This window comes from Clinocottus analis, unplaced genomic scaffold, assembly GCF_023055335.1.
Source record: "Clinocottus analis isolate CAN_PGR_092001 unplaced genomic scaffold, fCliAna1.0.p SCAF_17, whole genome shotgun sequence".
Lineage (NCBI taxonomy): Eukaryota > Metazoa > Chordata > Actinopteri > Perciformes > Cottidae > Clinocottus > Clinocottus analis.
This window is the reverse complement of record NW_027175898.1, coordinates 7,963,805-7,980,396: the sequence shown is the minus strand read 5'-3', so window position 1 is coordinate 7,980,396 and position 16,592 is coordinate 7,963,805. Positions and strand designations below refer to the sequence as shown.

General features: G+C 42.2%; 1 protein-coding gene across 1 annotated transcript; it reads right to left on the bottom strand.

Annotated features, from left to right (window-relative positions):
* Nucleotides 1-6,172: 6,172 nt before the first annotated feature.
* Nucleotides 6,173-16,577, bottom strand: slc38a6 (solute carrier family 38 member 6). The gene is made up of 16 exons (XM_068580585.1): nucleotides 16,337-16,577; nucleotides 14,440-14,564; nucleotides 14,259-14,332; nucleotides 13,569-13,621; nucleotides 13,419-13,458; nucleotides 11,387-11,465; nucleotides 9,362-9,447; nucleotides 9,212-9,270; nucleotides 9,059-9,130; nucleotides 8,601-8,657; nucleotides 8,034-8,113; nucleotides 7,816-7,916; nucleotides 7,579-7,703; nucleotides 6,899-7,043; nucleotides 6,540-6,634; nucleotides 6,173-6,388 (listed from the first exon to the last, which is right to left on the bottom strand). The coding sequence occupies exons 1-16, from the start codon at nucleotides 16,427-16,429 to the stop codon at nucleotides 6,305-6,307; spliced, it is 1,368 nt and encodes a 455-aa protein (XP_068436686.1). The 5' UTR covers nucleotides 16,430-16,577; the 3' UTR covers nucleotides 6,173-6,304.
* Nucleotides 16,578-16,592: the final 15 nt, after the last annotated feature.

Sequence of the window (16,592 nt, the reverse complement as noted above, 5' to 3'; positions counted from 1 at the left end):
GAGTGGCAAAGGGAGGTTTTGGCGTTATCACTTTGTTCAAGGTGCATTTACCTTCAACAGGATTCTCATCCTGGGAGCAATCACAAATTTGGAACAACCCTTTTGATGGTTTTGATTTGTTCCGAGATGATTATATATAGTGAAATAATCAATTAAACAACCATGTGAGGATTTTTTTGTGAGAATTAAATGTTTTGCAGTTTGGGCTGTTCGTCAGATAAAACAATTATTGTCTGGTATTAAAATGAGATGGATACTTTTTCCCTTTCCCTTCTTAACATTTACCAAAAGAATAATTGATTGTAAAAAAAAAAAAAACTCCAACTAAAATTCAAGTTGCTAATGTGAAATAAATCCTGAGGTGCAGGAAATAATGAGCAGTTGAAACTAAGTGCTATCCTTTCTCTTTTCTCCCTTAAATGCCATTCTGTGTGTGTGTGTGTGTGTGTGTGTGTGTGTGTGTGTGTGTGTGTGTGTGTGTGTGTGTGTCTCTCTCTCTCTCTCTCTCTCTGGGTGCTGTGCCTGCTCTATCCATAAATGCCATGATCAAAGTCCCACTTTATTGGTGTTAGACTTGACCTCTCACCCCACTCTGCCAAATGTCAGCGCTCCACATCTCTCTGCTCCAGCTGTTATAAATAAAGAGCCCGGGTCCCAGATCTTACACATCCCTGGGATACAGACTGTCTTGTAAACAACGTCTCAGACGTGACCTTTCTGAACAGAGAAGGTCGTAATGATAGAGCAGACGGATAGTGGAGTGTTAATGCCCTCTCAGCTATCCACAGCAAAGGCTTGGCATTTTATGTTGGACCTGATGATGTCAATTGAAACATTTGCACCTGAAGCTTGTGTTGTCATTTAACTTAACCAACAAGCGTAAACTTAGTAGTATGTTCAATCTCACTATTTGCAACCCAAGGCCTAGAGTCACATTATTTTAATGGTATTTTTGTGCCTGGTCAATGTGGGAGAAGTCATAAGTTGTGCGTTGACCTATGTTCACCATGTTTGGTGAGAAGATATTTGACATTTTAGATCATTATCCAGCAGAGGGCAGAACAAGACTGCTGAATTAATTTTTCCCACCCTTTTCATCCTCCTTGCTTGCCTCTCTCTTATGATGAAGCCCCGGAGCCAGAGCTGGCACTTTTACGGTCCGGGATGATTTGCGTCGTTTCTTTGTACCTGCAGTCCACCGTTTTTTTCTATCCTCTGTCAACTCTGTGGCCCTGCATCCCTTCCTCCTCATTCCTGTTTAACTTTCTCTCTGTAAGTGGTTGTCATGGCCAAATCTTGAATTATGCACCCATGGGAGAAGTCTGCAACAACTTCTCATGACTCTAGACACCTAAATGAGAACACAGACTTGTCGGCTACACGTGTACATGTACACACAGAGCCACGTGTGCCAAACACACACACACACACACACACACACACACACACACACACACACACACACACACACACACACACTTCTGATGCAATTCCTCAAGATGACAATATTTTATTGCACACAAGCACAAGACCAGTAACCAAAAGCCTCCCATATTTCAGAGATATACAACTTAATTTTAGCCACCTGTAGTTTCCCCATTCCCTTCGCAGTCTGTGCTCCAGTTTATGTCTGTGTAACCCAGGACAGCTCAATCCTTTGGCTCCCTGCCCAGGTACACCCTATAGCTGCAGTTAATGAACCATAGCATTAGTGGCAAGCAGGGCATCGTAGAAAAGGAGCGTATGGCCCAGATACGGCGAAGCCCATTCCCAACTCTTTTGACCCCGGTGAGAGAAATCCTGTGGGACCAGTATTCACCCTCACCACGCCTCCTGCCCCACCACAAACTCAATTACATCAGTCACTGGGTTGCAGCAGAACTAACCCCCATCCTGCAGTCACAAGACTCCAGCCTCTCCTCAGGTAAGAGTGTATAGAAACCTACGTGTTGAACCACACATGCAAACACACACACACACATACATCCCTGGGGCTCTCCTGCATGGGAGCAGACGCACTCCATAAATCACACCTGTAAAAGCTCATTTGGTGCTAAATGTGCAATATTCACAAGTGGTGTTTACTGCCAAGGCTCTACCACAGGAAAGCATGACTTAAGATGGTCATATTGTGCAGAAATGCTTAACGGTGCAGTGGGAAGGCCACAGAAGTTTTTGTCACATCAAACTGATTGGTTCCAAAACAAATCCTGTTCAATGAAGAGAGAGAGAGAGAGAGAGAGAGAGAGAGAGAGAGAGAGAGAGAGAGAGAGAGAGAGAGAGAGAGAGAGAGTTGGTGCAAGGTAAAAGAGAAAAATAAGAGGAAATAGGGGCTGACAAAAAATAGAGTGGTGTTGTGAAAAGTGGAGCTGCGTTGGACAGTGGAGGCAGGAGAGGGGGGTTCTGTCACAGCCCCTCCAGGGTAATTGGCTCCAGATGTGAGGCAGCGTGGCCCCTGCGCCAGCAAGGCGTCAGGGCTGCATTAAGAGCTCAGCCCAGGGCTGATGGGATCGCAGAGAGACAAGCTCACCCCGACTCACCACCCCCAAAACATAGACTGAACCCCATACTGTGCTGCTGACCACTGGGCCTCCATCAGTACCCTTCCGACCTCTCAACCTCTGCTCATCGTCTGCCAAAATAACTAAGCACTGCAATACTTCTTAAAACATTGTAAACCCCCACTTGTTTATTTACCAAAGAGTTATTTCACCCTTGAGCTTGATTTTTGCGCTGACAATATAAAATCTCTCTACAGGGTTTATTACGTGTCGGTGACAATGGCGACAGCAATTTTGGAGTCTATTTTATGTCATTGTGTTGCTGCTATTATGTTGGCCCATGAGTGTGTCAGGCCATTCTTCCCTTGAATACCGTTTCAAAGATGCTCAATTCCAGACAGAAACATGTTTGCTGGACACAATGGTTCAGCACAGTTTTCAGCGTTTCTGGTGAAAGACAGCTTTGTGCAGTCTGTAAAGCTCTGACATCCACATTGGAAGTAAGGTGAAGGACATCACTCGTCTACACACGTGCAGCATGAAACGCACTGGCAAAAAAAGCACACAAAGCAGAAGACAAAGTTAAGACGTTATACATAAAGATCACTGAAGATAAGCCCAGCCTGGTGAGCGCTTGTTGTTTAAGAACACGCTACATTCGCCTCACGTCTTGTTAAATTACAATATCCTAAAAGTCTACTAATTTCTTTTTTACCAATACAATTACACAGAAAAAGTGAAGAAACTGAAGTGTAAAAAGAGCAAATGCTACTATGGCAGTTGTATCTGCTGTCTCAAAGAGTCCTCAGAGCGAGGAATGCTCATACTGTGACCCAAAAAGCATGTTTACTGATAGAGTGTGGAAATTGATTAAAAGCAGAAAATCAGCATGAAGTGATGGTAGATGGAGAAAACAGAGAAAATAGACGGAGAGCACTTCTTCAGTGATGACACTTGCATATCGATGGCATTTGCTGAGCTACAGTCCGCAACCATGACTAACAAGGAAAACCACTCATCATGCCAACCAGCATTAAGAGGCTCATGTGAAAAGACCCTTGAAGCACCTTTCAGCCAGGAATGCCTGTTGAACAAGATGATGTGGGTAAACAGAAAGCAGATGTGCATGTTCTCAGCTTCGCTGCAGGTTCTGACATCCACTATGAAGGCATGTTGATCAGATGTTGAAAGACAAACAGGAAGAGGAAGTAGAATTATGCATGGTCTCTACTGCTTATCCTTTACTTTTAGCTAATGTCAACTCTTTATCCTTTTACTTTTAGCTAATGTCAACTCTTTATCCTTTTACTTTTAGCTAATGTCAACTCTTTATCCTTTTACTTTTAGCTAATGTCAACTCTTTATCCTTTTACTTTTAGCTAATGTCAACTCTTTATCCTTTTACTTTTAGCTAATGTCAACTCTTTATCCTTTACTTTTAGCTAATGTCAACTCTTTATCCTTTTAGTTAACTTCAACTGCTTATCCTTTTACTTTTTAATTTAACTTCTGCTCAATTTATTAAAGCTCATCATCTCACAATTGTATTATTATTGGCATGTAAATTGTATTATTACACAGCACTTCTTTTTTGTTGAATTTGTTGAGTTAATAGGCAAAGCGGTGGGCTTCCCCCAGTTGGGAATCGCTGACCTAATCCATGAAGAAAGTGCTATCAAACAAAGAGATGTCAAGCCGTGTAAAAGGTCAAAGTAATGACATTGGGATCAGACCCAGCTGTTACCCAAAAATCTTGATTTCCAACAACAGAAAATCATTTTCAAAGAACACAGACGCCTCCTCTTAAAACAATACGAGAGCAGAGGCTGCCGACAGGGGATTCATTTCAGCCCACCATCATTCCTCCGCCTCATTCCATCCTTTAACCCTGGGAGCTGGTGCTGTCATCCTGCTGGACATGGGCCCAGGGTGTGAGTGAGTTTAACTAAACAAAAACACTCCCACTCTGGGATGAGGACTCATGCCCCAGTCAGAGCTCCATAAAAACAGCTCTGGTCTGTGTTATCATGCATGCTTCCAACACATGATAAAACTGGGAGAAAACTAGAACATCTGGTTATCTCTTCCTAGTTAGGCGTTCATAAACCAAGAGAGTAAAGTCAACTGAGGAGGAGCTGGACTGCTATAACACAGTCGGACACTAGGTGGTAATCTTGCTTTTCAAATGAGAATAGCTCAGTGGTTCCCATGAATAGCAGTCAAGGTTGTTTTATTTTCTAAAAACGATAAATATGCGACAGTGCTGAAGAATTGAACTTATGATGCACTACATTTGTGAGGGTAATATTCTATTTGACTACATTTATATTAACATTTAACATAAAAACTACACAATGAACTTATACAAAAAACAAAACAAAGGCAAAAATTATACCAGTGATTTTTAACCTTTTTCCCCAAAGAGCCGTGGTCACTTTGAGACGTCATCGTGTGGCTCTACTCCTGTGTGGGACTGAGCCCGAGGTCATACTAACATACAGAATTTGACTTTAACCTGCGAGAGGAACATGCTACTTTTACCTTGAGATAACAGCATTAAAAATATGTCATATAAAAAAAAATATACATATATAATTTAATAAATCTTAACTTATAGGGGTTTGAATGCAGGACTTGTAACAGAGTATTTTTTTTGCATTGTTGTATCGTTACTTCTACTTCAGTAAAAAGGTCTGAGAACTTCTTCCTCCACCAACAACCAAATATTCAGTGTTAGCAGTCGTTGTGGACTTTTTCTTTGGGAGTGTCCTTTACAACTTCACAAACAGCAGGGGTGGAGGGATTGGGATATTTCCTGGACTGGTGAACCTCTTTAAGGGGGCGTGAAGCGCAGGCAGCAACTGCTTTCTGCAGGACCGGTCTGCTTAATTCCTTAGATTAAAAGCAGCAGTCGGATGGCTGTAAGTTCCAGAGGCAGCATGAAGACAATCTAAACAGCATCATGATTAGAAACGTACCGAGCATGTGGCTTTCATTAGCTACAGGCTGAACTCACAGCAGTACGCCGAGGAGCACGTTTCAGCGACAAGATGATCCTGCCAATCAAACACACGGCCATGAATGTGACAGGTTACACCGACGGGCTTTTCACAACACTAATAAAGACAAGTTAGTGGTTAACTGAGAAAACTGAGACATCAGTAGGTAAACAATTTTACTTATATTAAATGCCAGTAATTTGAACAATATGAATCTTTTGTCACATTTACGAAGTCGTAAAGAATACAAGTAGCAGCAGAAAGGTACATGCATTAAAGAAAAACATACAAGTGAGGAAAATAAAAACAGGTAACGAACATTTGTGATTGTGCATGTAAAACTGTGAAAATGTTCCACAATCCAACTTTCGACAAAGAGGTAAACCCGACTCATTCATGGTTTAGACATAAACAGCATTCTTTAAATACTAGATTGTTTTACATACGTTTAGTAATCGTCCACAAAGAACAATACCAAGGCTGTCAGAAAATGAAGATGAAAAAGAGGTACAGAAAATTAACCCTAAGATGTGCAGACATCTGGCCTGTCAATTTCTTATATCGTTATGACAGTAATAATTTGTTTTAAGAATAAATATGACATTGCCCTAAATTGGGTGTACGTCAAAAGGCAGTGTGTAAACAATGCACAGCAACAAAACATGAAAAGTTAGTTGAAGTTTGCAAGTTCGAATCAATTTAACCACAAATAATCTGTTTGAGGTAATGCTGTTTATTCCCTTTTGGTGTCCATTGTTCAGTTTCTTTGGCACGCGTTACCCTGGAAGGGTGGCAAAGAGGTGGTTATGAGTTCTGTGCCCATGTGATGACAATGACGGAGAAGCTGATGATTCCCATAATGAAACCGATGACCACCAGAAGTATAGCCTAGGGACACAAAGAGCATAAACAACACAGTTAGCATCAATAACTAAAAAGGAAATAGTCAAAATAAGTACAGATGTAAGCAGTGGCAGTAGTCAGTGCAAAATATGATCCATCCATCCATCCATCGATGAGATTGACAGAGTTTAGTTACCCCAATGGAGTCAAAGGATCTGAGGGGTCCCGTGTTGAGCTTGAGGTAGAAAAGGCCGGGGAAGACAAACAACAGGCAGGTGGATGTTGTCGATCCTGGGAAAAGACACAGGAAAGTCACTTGAATTGCACAGACAATACTGTCTGACAATACCAGCTTCATAAACCGTTTTAGCAGGACTGCAGCATTAATTATGTATAAGCAGATACTGCGATTTTAGCCACCACAATCAATGATTGGGGAATATCGACATCTTTGCTAAAAGCTCGGCTGCTTTTAACAAATTCTCTACTTGAAAACAGATCAGAATATTTTAGCGGTCAACATTTCATTTCTTATATTTTAAAAACATTACATACCCACGACTCCAAACACATTTCTGATATCAGGCACGAAGATGGCCAGCAAAAGCACGACACCCAGGATGATTAGAGTTGCAAAGATGTGGATCAGCCAGGAAAAGGGCCGACCTCCAAACAGCAGCAAGATGGCAGCCTTACGAGCCTGGAGCGTACACACAAACAAAGCTTAATCTAACCAAACATACTCAAAGAAGATGTGCTGTATTAATGATTCGGACCAAATGTCTGACAAGAGAAGACGAAGGAAACCGGAGTAGTGTTTGGACTGGCAGGAAGAACTTGTTGGTTGTAGTTAAAGTGTTATTTTATAAGTGGCTTTTTTCCAAATTGCAAAACAGGAACTGTGCAAAGGCGCAGACATTTAATAGGAAATTCAGCATTATAAATATACATCACACACAAATGACAATGAGAAAGAAAAACAATGATATTTATATTAAAATCATCAATGACATGTGTCTTAAGTGTTTACTATTTAATAATAAATAGTAATATAAACATACACAGCAAGTTTAAAATATAACTCATTTCAAATCAGTGTCAAATCATTTCAACCGTTTTTTTGTTTTTAAGTAAATTCATAGAATTCAGTAAATAATCCAAAATAAGCAATGAGGAAATCGGTATGGTCTTTGGTACTTTTTGTTGATAGCATATTCTGGAGTTGGTGTACTCACAGGGAAGTGAATAAGGGGAACAGTCAGCAGCACAGAAACCAGGATGGCCAGTCGAACCACCATCACCATGATGTCCCGAGGCAAATATGCATCGTAGCCAAGCAACAGCTCAGAGTTCACATGAGCTATGAGCACGAGACGAGGACAGAGTGAGGGCACAGTGTAAACCGATGTGACAGGGTTTGTAAAAGGAGCTACAGTAAGTAGCTGCAGTGAAGTGCGTCACTACAGGCTTACCGTAGAAAGTGAGATAGCCAAACAGAGCAGAAATGAGGTAAAGCAGGAAGCTGAGGCTAATGCTGACATTGGTGATGTTCTGCATCCTGGCCTTCGTAGGCCTGAAAGAGACACACACGCACACATACACACTGAGCGTAATTATTACTTGGCTGGTGAACAATAAAAATCAATAACTTAAATACAAACTAGTGAAAGTGAGACGCTGCAATGCTGACCGGTCCAGTTCGCAGTAGATTGGCAGGATAGCCGTGTGGCACAGGAAGGAGAAGGCCATGGTGGGGATGGTGTAGCCACTCTGCAACACACAGCAGTTGGAGCGCAGCCGTCATTAACAAATTATCAGCTTACTCTGTCACCCAGGAGCGAGGGGGCAGGTGGGTCAAGGTATGGTTTGTGTAGTAGTAATTACCATCTGGGCTGCAGTGTGACCATTCAAAGTTCATAAGTACATTTATTCAGTGGATATAAATAGACAGCGTATTACTAAGGACCGTGTAAATGTCCTCTTTTGGGCTCTTCTTGCTAAACACTGTCAAGTAGTGTTTAAACATCTGGGCCAAACATGTGCTTTGTGTAATTCTGCATGTACGTACATGTGGCCTTTACATGTAATATAGATGTGAGTGACAGCTGCATATTGCACCCAAGTTCCTTATACAGCCCGACTTAGAAAACCAGTGTTACTTTAAAAACAGGGCAGAAGACTTTCAACAACTTCTCAAGGCCGCTTCACACGTTTTGCATGTGCAGCGTTTATTACGAGCCTGGTTTCATACACGTACCTTACTGGAGATGACAAAGAGTTTGGGTGTACATTCTGAGTCAGAGGAATTTGATATCTGGAGAAACAAAGAGGGAAGAGGAAGCGTAATATTTCTGGGAGGAGAAGCTGCAGCAGACGGGAAAACATCAAGCTGGAATCCATTGCCAGCTTCAGAGCCAAAAGAAAAACAATCAGCTAAGTAAAGCATGCCAGGTCTGCAGCAATACTATGGGCAATATAATTCTAAAAGGCCAGAGGTCATTTCCAGACTGATGCAAGGTCATCTGAACTTCCTTCCCCTCAGGACTGGCACCATTCACCATACACAGCTCTCTGCAACTTCCTCTGGTCCTCATCAGCCAGAGTTGACATAATCAGTAAACACTGTCTGCTGAGTTTTCCTCATAATCCTGTGGCCGTGACCGAGTGGTCCAGACTACCAACATCAAACGTGAAGGAAACCGGGGGTTTTGTTACCTGGAAGGCACCTGAAAGTGTTGTCACATTGTGAGGCAGTGGGCAAGGGATGGACCATTTCTTGACCACAACCTAGAGAGGAGACCAGACAACATGTCAACAACAGAAAAGTTAAAAATAAATAATGTTTTGAAGGGGTACACTTCAACGCACCACAACTGCAAAGTACAGCATAAATAAAAAGGCAATGCTGCTCGTGTAGCCGAGGAAGCCTGTAAGGGTGAAAGAAAGATCTGGTGAGAAACAACATTTCAAGCCAGTGACAGCAGCAAATGAAAATGCCCCGTTGATCTTCATCCTTACCAATTTTAGGCAACATTGACAGAGGTAGCACAACACAAAGTGTGACTAGGATAAGAAGCACCCGGCCATCTTCATACCAGGCATGTCTGGAAAACAAGTGAGCATGAATTATTAAAACTGAATTAAGTCACATTTGCATTATCATCTTCTTGGTCCTGCAATGTCAGGGATGACAAGAGGTAAATCTTCAGAGCCTTAAAATGAACCAAGTTCGAAAATGTGTCTTAATTTCGTGCTCAAACACAGAACGATAGATTCTTCATGTGGTAAAAATTAAGGGCTTTAGTTCTTGCAAACCATAACAATTATGTAATTCACATGCAAACGTTGTGTCGCTCCATCAGATGAGACCACATTTAACTTGCCCGGTTTTTCGGAGAGGGGGAATAATATTTTCCTTTGCTGAGGGATAGCCTTGGCGGTTTATTCGGGATCGGGGAGCTAGAGGAGGAGGGGGGGGGGGGGTTGGAGGTGACACATGTGGAAGGCATGCCGGCTCCGCTGGGGTTGGGGTCGGGTGGGAAGGGTGCTGCTGTATGTTGGACAGCAGCGTGGGGTCATGAGGGACTGGCTCCACCACTCTTAATGGGGCTCCCACAGTCAGCAGCACCTGCTCTGACCACATCAACACCCAGTGACCCTTGTTTGGCAGTTTCACAGCTGTGGCGTTACCGTAGGCGCTGATGGATTTGTCTTTGCGTCTACGCCGTTTCTGCCCTGTAACTGGATGTCAGGGAGACCTCTGCTCTGACCCTGACTCTGTCTTGTCCAATCACTTTTACTCTAACCTAAGTTTAGCTAAACCACTCAACCGCAGCTTGGCTAACCCCCCTCTTTACTTTTAGACAATGTTATGCATACACAGGGATGTGTAAAGAAATCTCGACCACTAGGATCTCAAGAGACTCAAGGCTTACTGTAAAGGCGCAGGATACCTAGAAGACCCATGAAATGTGGAACATTTCACGCTATGACGAGATACAGGATATCACTCAGTTAAGGTTGGAGTATGACTGCCAATGAGTCAATCTCCACACAGTGTGAAAGATCAGCAAAAATCTGACCAATGCAGCACAAACTCAAATCTAGTCGTCTTCGTCCTCGTTGCTGAGCTGAAACACGTTCAGGGATACAAGACATTCAGCCCATTAGAAAAGACAAAGACTTCAAGATTGAGCACAACTGTTTTCACACTGTCTTATTATGATAAATGACCCGGGAAAACAAAATGCGTTTGAATGTAAAACAACTTGTTCGTTTAGGCTTTGATGGAGTTGAGAATGTGTCTGTTAAAATCCCAAAGCCACTCATTAACAGAAATGTTTTGGTTCCCTCAGCATTGAGCTGTAATTAGAATGGCAAAACTGATATCCCCTTGTATCAGTCTGATTCCGGGGAACATGTGCGAGAGATTTGGGGGTGAAAGGAGAGCACTAATACAAAGCAGCTGTGTGTGGAAGATTCAGATGTTGACGGATTGGGCTGAGAGCAGCTACAACTCTTGCTTAAACCATTGTGGCCAATAATAAAGTGATGGAAGTTACATTCTTGGCCTTGGACGTTTCTGTGAGGGCTAAGAGCTAAGAGCTCGTCCACCTAGGCCAATGAAAGACACGGGCTGCTCATGACTGGTGATGTATAGCGCTCCGTCATAAAAACATTTCCTCTGGGCATGCTTCAGGCCATACAGCACATAGCACCAGTTTCCCTCCAGTCACTCACTCACAAAGTATTAGTCGTGCACTGTGGTTTGGTGAGTGATCTTATTTTACCGCATCATTCATGTATTTCTCATTGCTGATTAATTCCAGTGTTTGTAGCTTTGTGGTGCTGAAATGTCAAATTTGACTTATTTGAAGGCCAAAAGGTATAATCTCCAACATCATGGGAACAGAAATGACTCATTCGTTATCTTAGTGGAGCTAATCTGAAAGAATGGCTTGGTTTTACCCGCAGCTGTGACAGATTTTAAACCAAATTTCCTTATTGGCGGAGAAGTGAGCTTACAGTGCTTCATGTACCCACCCTGTGCTTTCTGAGTTCAAGAAGCTGTCGATGGCTGCAGGAAGTTCTGACTTCAGGATGAACAAATAGGATGACATGGCTGAGGAAAGAGGGAAAAAAGGTTCTGAAAATGTCTGTTTTCTAAATAAAATAAACGTGCAATCATACCAATCGACTAAATCATAAACATAGCAGATGACTGTATGTTACCACAAGGAATCATAAATTGCTGTGTGAGGGTGGTGTGTGTTTTCCAGCACAAGGAAATGGAAGGCAGGGTGGCGGGGGAACCAAGGCTCTGAGTTAATACAGATGGGTGGGGCGAGCAGCTCAAGGGGATCACCAGTAAAGCCCTCGGTGCAGAGGAGCAGACATTATGCAGATCATCCAACTGCCGGAGACTGGGAGTTGCAGCCGGGATGGAGAAGTGTGAGGGGGAGGAATGCTAACAATAATGATCTCTGACGCTAATCCAGGTATTTCTCCCACTGCTACACCTCACTAGGAAACAGGATATTATCAACCTCGGACGGGCTCCAATATCCTTCCAACGGACAGCCAATCAGAAAGGGGATCGGGGTCACTTCCTGAGGGTCTTAACAGCCCCAAAATCACCAGGAGGAAAATGGGACACGGGAGATGGAGACTGCACACTGTGGAGAGGACGTTTCTGGCTGAAACAGGATTCAGATGCACTGTGTGGTCAGTCATAAAGGGAGATAATGTTAAGGGATTTAAATTTGTAAAGCCAGGCAGAGCCTGAGTTAGCTGGGACCTCATTGCCCCCGAGGCAGGTCTTGCACTCGCCGTTAAGTAAGCCTAGACCATAATCCCTCAGATCCTGTATTTGTTTATGAAAGAAAATTCATCCAATAACCCTCCAGCCCACACAGACACAAGGGCACACACTCTGTGAATAACTAATACCATTTATGAACTCTAAATGCTGTCAGTAGGGTTGCTCTGAGGCAGCAGTTGCTTTAGTATTTTAGCCAAAGGGTTTTCTTGCAAAATATAGCAAACCATTTAAACCAACCACAAAAACATTTTCAACCACACTAGGCCATAAGGACACACTGACAGGGATCAGACAACAGGCATGATGCAATGGTTTAATGTCATGCAGTATGTTACAGTAAGCACAACACTTTAACGGGAATTCCTGGTGGGATAATACTTACATCTCTGGTTAATAAATGCCCTTGAGTGAAGAAAAATTATTGTTATTGGCCAAGAGGCAGGAAAACATTCTTATAATCAGCATGCATGTCAAAAAAAAAAGAATCAAGACGTATTGATTTAAACCGTCTGTGTGTGGTAAGCAAACAGTGGGAGAGTGTGTTCAACATAAGACAGAGCCACTTTCATTTCATTAAGAGTGAGGGGACAGGCAGCATGTGAGAGCCCTGGGCTGGTCAGTAATTAAGGTCAATTGCCACATCAGCCTTTGGCAGTACAGATGAATGTTTACCCAGAGTGAGGCTAATTGCACTCTTATAAAAGGGGCCCTGGGTGTAGACAGATGCATGCTGCAGTGCTGGCTCTCACACTTTAACACATACTGCCCCATGCTGGGAAAACCACAAACATACCAGAGGGCACGGCCATAATCCACTCAGCCGTGCCGCTAATGACTGCAGAGGAGCGATCACCTTAGCTCTCCACTGTCTGAGAAGCGCAGTTTGTGGCTGAGGGACGGGTGGAGAGACGGCAGTAGGGAGAAAGAGGAGTGCGGGGGGGTGGGGGAAATAAAGGGAGGGGTCCCATTAGGTTACTCAACACTGGGTGGGTTTACCATCAGTGATCAATTAGACAAGAAGTCAGATTTCAGGCCCAGGGGAGGGGGCTGAGAGGACGGCGGCTACAGAGTCAAAGGTTATCACAGAATCCGGATAATAGCCTCACAGGAAGGAAGAGCCAACCTGAGCACAGGGGCTTCTGATCACCAGTAGGAGGCACTATCTGCCTCTAAAGTGAACTGGCCATAGTCTAACCCCATTCAGCATGTTAAAGAAATGTCTGCAACTGTAAAGTGAAATGGGAGCCGACTTACCACCCATATTTTGGATGATGATAGAAATTCCAACCAGAACCTAAAAAGAGTTTTAAAAAGGAGGTTAGTTTGAACATGTTGAAAATACAAGTGCATGAATTCCTATCTTTGACAGAGCAAACTCAAACTAATCCAAAAGACAACACTTACTTTTCCTGGTTTTTGCAAGGCTCTCCCTCCAAGTTCTTCATATGAATTTATACCTATGAGAGTCAAATAAAAAATAATGACATTTACTAAACTACTTAAAAGAGTGTTCAACATTCAGCATTACATTGTCGGACTCACATTGGACGGTTTAAAACAGAAACGGTAAAAATTGCTGCAGTAGAACTAGAGGTATTGTCTTTTTTAGACCAGGCATTGTTCTTCCTTGTAAAAACCTGGTGCCTACTTTACCCACAATCCAACTCTACTGTAGTTTGGTGTAGATGTGGGTGTGTTATGCTTGTAATGGCTAATATAGTGTTGAACTGCTAGACTCAAACAGAGATCCAAAGCCAGCTGCAGAGGTCTGATAAAGTCATCTCTTCCTTACACCTCCAGATTTTTTTACATTTTCAAACTGGTCGTTAAACCGAACATGAGGCAATTTATCAGACGAATCCCCCTCCCCACCAAAAAAATACTATGCTAGGAAATACTAGGAAGTGAGTAAAGACAACCAAGAGATGGCAACACACCAGATAGCTTCCCTAAATAGAGATCTAATCAGGAGTGAAGTAAGGGGGACACTGTAGGATGTGGGTTAAAAAAAAAATCTGTGATGAAACCCCCAGGATAAACACACAGGAAGTGATAATCTAAAGTTAGACCGTGTATCCATTGTTAGGCTCTCACCTGTTTGGTCACATAGCTTCAGAAGGAGGTGTATAGAGTATGCTGCCAGGCTGGACACTAGTACTAACAGGATACTACAGAGCAAAAGGTACAGAGTAGAAATTAGTGTTTGTGTAGTTTTATGTCTTATATATTTAAACATCTGTCAGATATTTAAACAATGTAGTAAAAGATGTCTTACCAAAAACCCAATATTCCAGTGTTAGCCATAGCATAAGCTAGACCCAATATGCCGCTGCCCATGATGGCATTCATCAGGTTGAACACAGAGGAGGCAAAGGATGCTCCTTTAGGCAGCACTGATCCCTGCACATACAGCAGAGATAACGTGTGAATAAAAGATGCAAAGGTAAAACAATGAGGGTGAAGACAGAAGAGCAGAAGAAATCTTATTATTTTTGTAAGAGCTTTAAGAGAATTGCTTCTGACAGCATTGAGAACAGCTGGCCAGCCCTCATGCAGTGGCATGTAGGATCAGGGAATGGAAATGGATGGGGTAGGATTTGAGCAGCTAGCTGGGACAGCTGCCTGAGCTCAGGATAAGGGGAGCTGCCCAAACTGCTTGACCTCTCTAATAGGGGATATCCTGGAGAGAACGAGTGGCAACTCTGGTGTCAGTGTCACAACAAGCTTGGATTGACCTGAAGGCCGCTCAATCAGAGTCACCCTGGGTTACAGTACTAAAAGACAGGAAGTAAACTATGACCTCGGGTAGAAGGACTGGTTTTCTTGTTAAATAATAATGTAGCATTTAACATTTGCATATTTGAAAATACTAAGAATGTGAATTTTGAAATAAACATTATCTGGCAAAATAATGTGATATGACACTAACACTTTAATGTAATCCATAGAGATGTATTCACCACTGAGTTATTCCTGGACATGGTCAGAGTAGGGTACAGATTATCCTAGCATGCATAGTCACCAGTCCACCACAATGCTGAGTAAAACAACGAGCTGACCAGCATAATAAACAAATTGCTGCTCATCCCACCTGATTCATTTTGTATTTTATGTCTAAAGTAATTTGAGACATGTTTTATTATGACTGTGTAATCGATTAAATAACATGACAGCGTGTCATCAAATTAAGTGCAAGGGTATTTCTTCTGTCACCACTTCCTTCCTTTTGTGTGTGTGGGGGCAGGGCGGCGAGGGGGGGTATGACACAGATTGATCAGAGTGGCATCCACTTCTTCAGATTACTCACTACTGATGAACCCTGCAAAAACTACATGGATCCACATTTATCTTCCTCTGCATTTCTTCAGTGTATGGATTGTTAACACTATTAAAAAACAGAAAATACACTTGCATATGTTGTTTCTGTACTTAATCTAGACTAATATTGCTTTGATAATCTGAACCATTTACACCTTTGTTCAATATCAGAGGGACAGACTAAACGCTAATGCACTTTATAGTCAAATAAAACTAGAACCTCAAACAGAAAGTATTTGAGCTCACAGAAACATATCACTTGTCTATGGTGTTAATGGACTAACTCCAAAAACAGCCCCTGATAATTAATTTCTTGATTGGCATGTACTACCACTTAGGACAGGAGTGGACACAACCGGAAGAGGAGTTTACGTGCTCCAAGTGCAGAACATGACTCATCTTGTGCTTTTCAAGACTGGCTCTGCTGGTTTAGATGTGACTATAATAGGCAAACAATTAGTTGCGTTAGACATAAATTAATGTATTTATATCTATAAATGTATAGATATGGAAAGCTCCCTTCAGAGCCAGAGAACATATTATATAGATGTTTATGGATTGAGTGGTGATGGTCATGATAAGAAAACGGATTGTCTTTAGTCTGGACAATTTGATTTGCATAAGAAATTAATAGAAATAGAGATTAAATACTCAGTGGAAAATATTTATTTAAATACTATTGTGCAATGTATGTTTTAGGGTGGACTGTGTAAGTGCTGACAGGCACGTGATGTCTGTCATAAACAACATTTTGACAATCTGTGCATGAAAAAATATTACTCCAGAAAATCCCATATTTAGCCTGAAGCACTGATACTTAGCTGTGAAAGACGCAGTATTTTTTTAATACTTACATTTGATAATAAGGGTGTAACTTCGTTTCCTTCGGCGTCCTCTGCGACGCGTTCAGTATAAAGCTCTGCGGTTGCTCTTTGATTGACGCTCATTTTCTACTCAGGACACAAACTGCAAGAAACAATCTTTCTCTGTCTTTTGACAACCCCCACACTCCAGTCAGCGCGAGGACGTAAGGAGTTATGAAACCATCTTCTCTTAAATCACTTTTAAACTTCCCCTCTTAATAAATTGTCAGCTGCTGACTATTGATGT

What these genes read in the sequence shown, in the direction of transcription:
- slc38a6 (XM_068580585.1), bottom strand. Translation starts at nt 16,429, where the DNA reads ATGAGCGTCAATCAAAGAGCAACCGCAGAGCTTTATACTGAACGCGTC. An exon ending in CCTTGCAAAAACCAGGAAAA is followed by an intron (nt 13,459 to 13,568) that starts GTAAGTGTTGTC and finishes AACTCTTTTTAG; the next exon opens with GTTCTGGTTGGAATTTCTAT. An exon ending in TTGAACTCAGAAAGCACAGG is followed by an intron (nt 9,448 to 11,386) that starts GTGGGTACATGA and finishes CTTGTTTTCCAG; the next exon opens with ACATGCCTGGTATGAAGATG.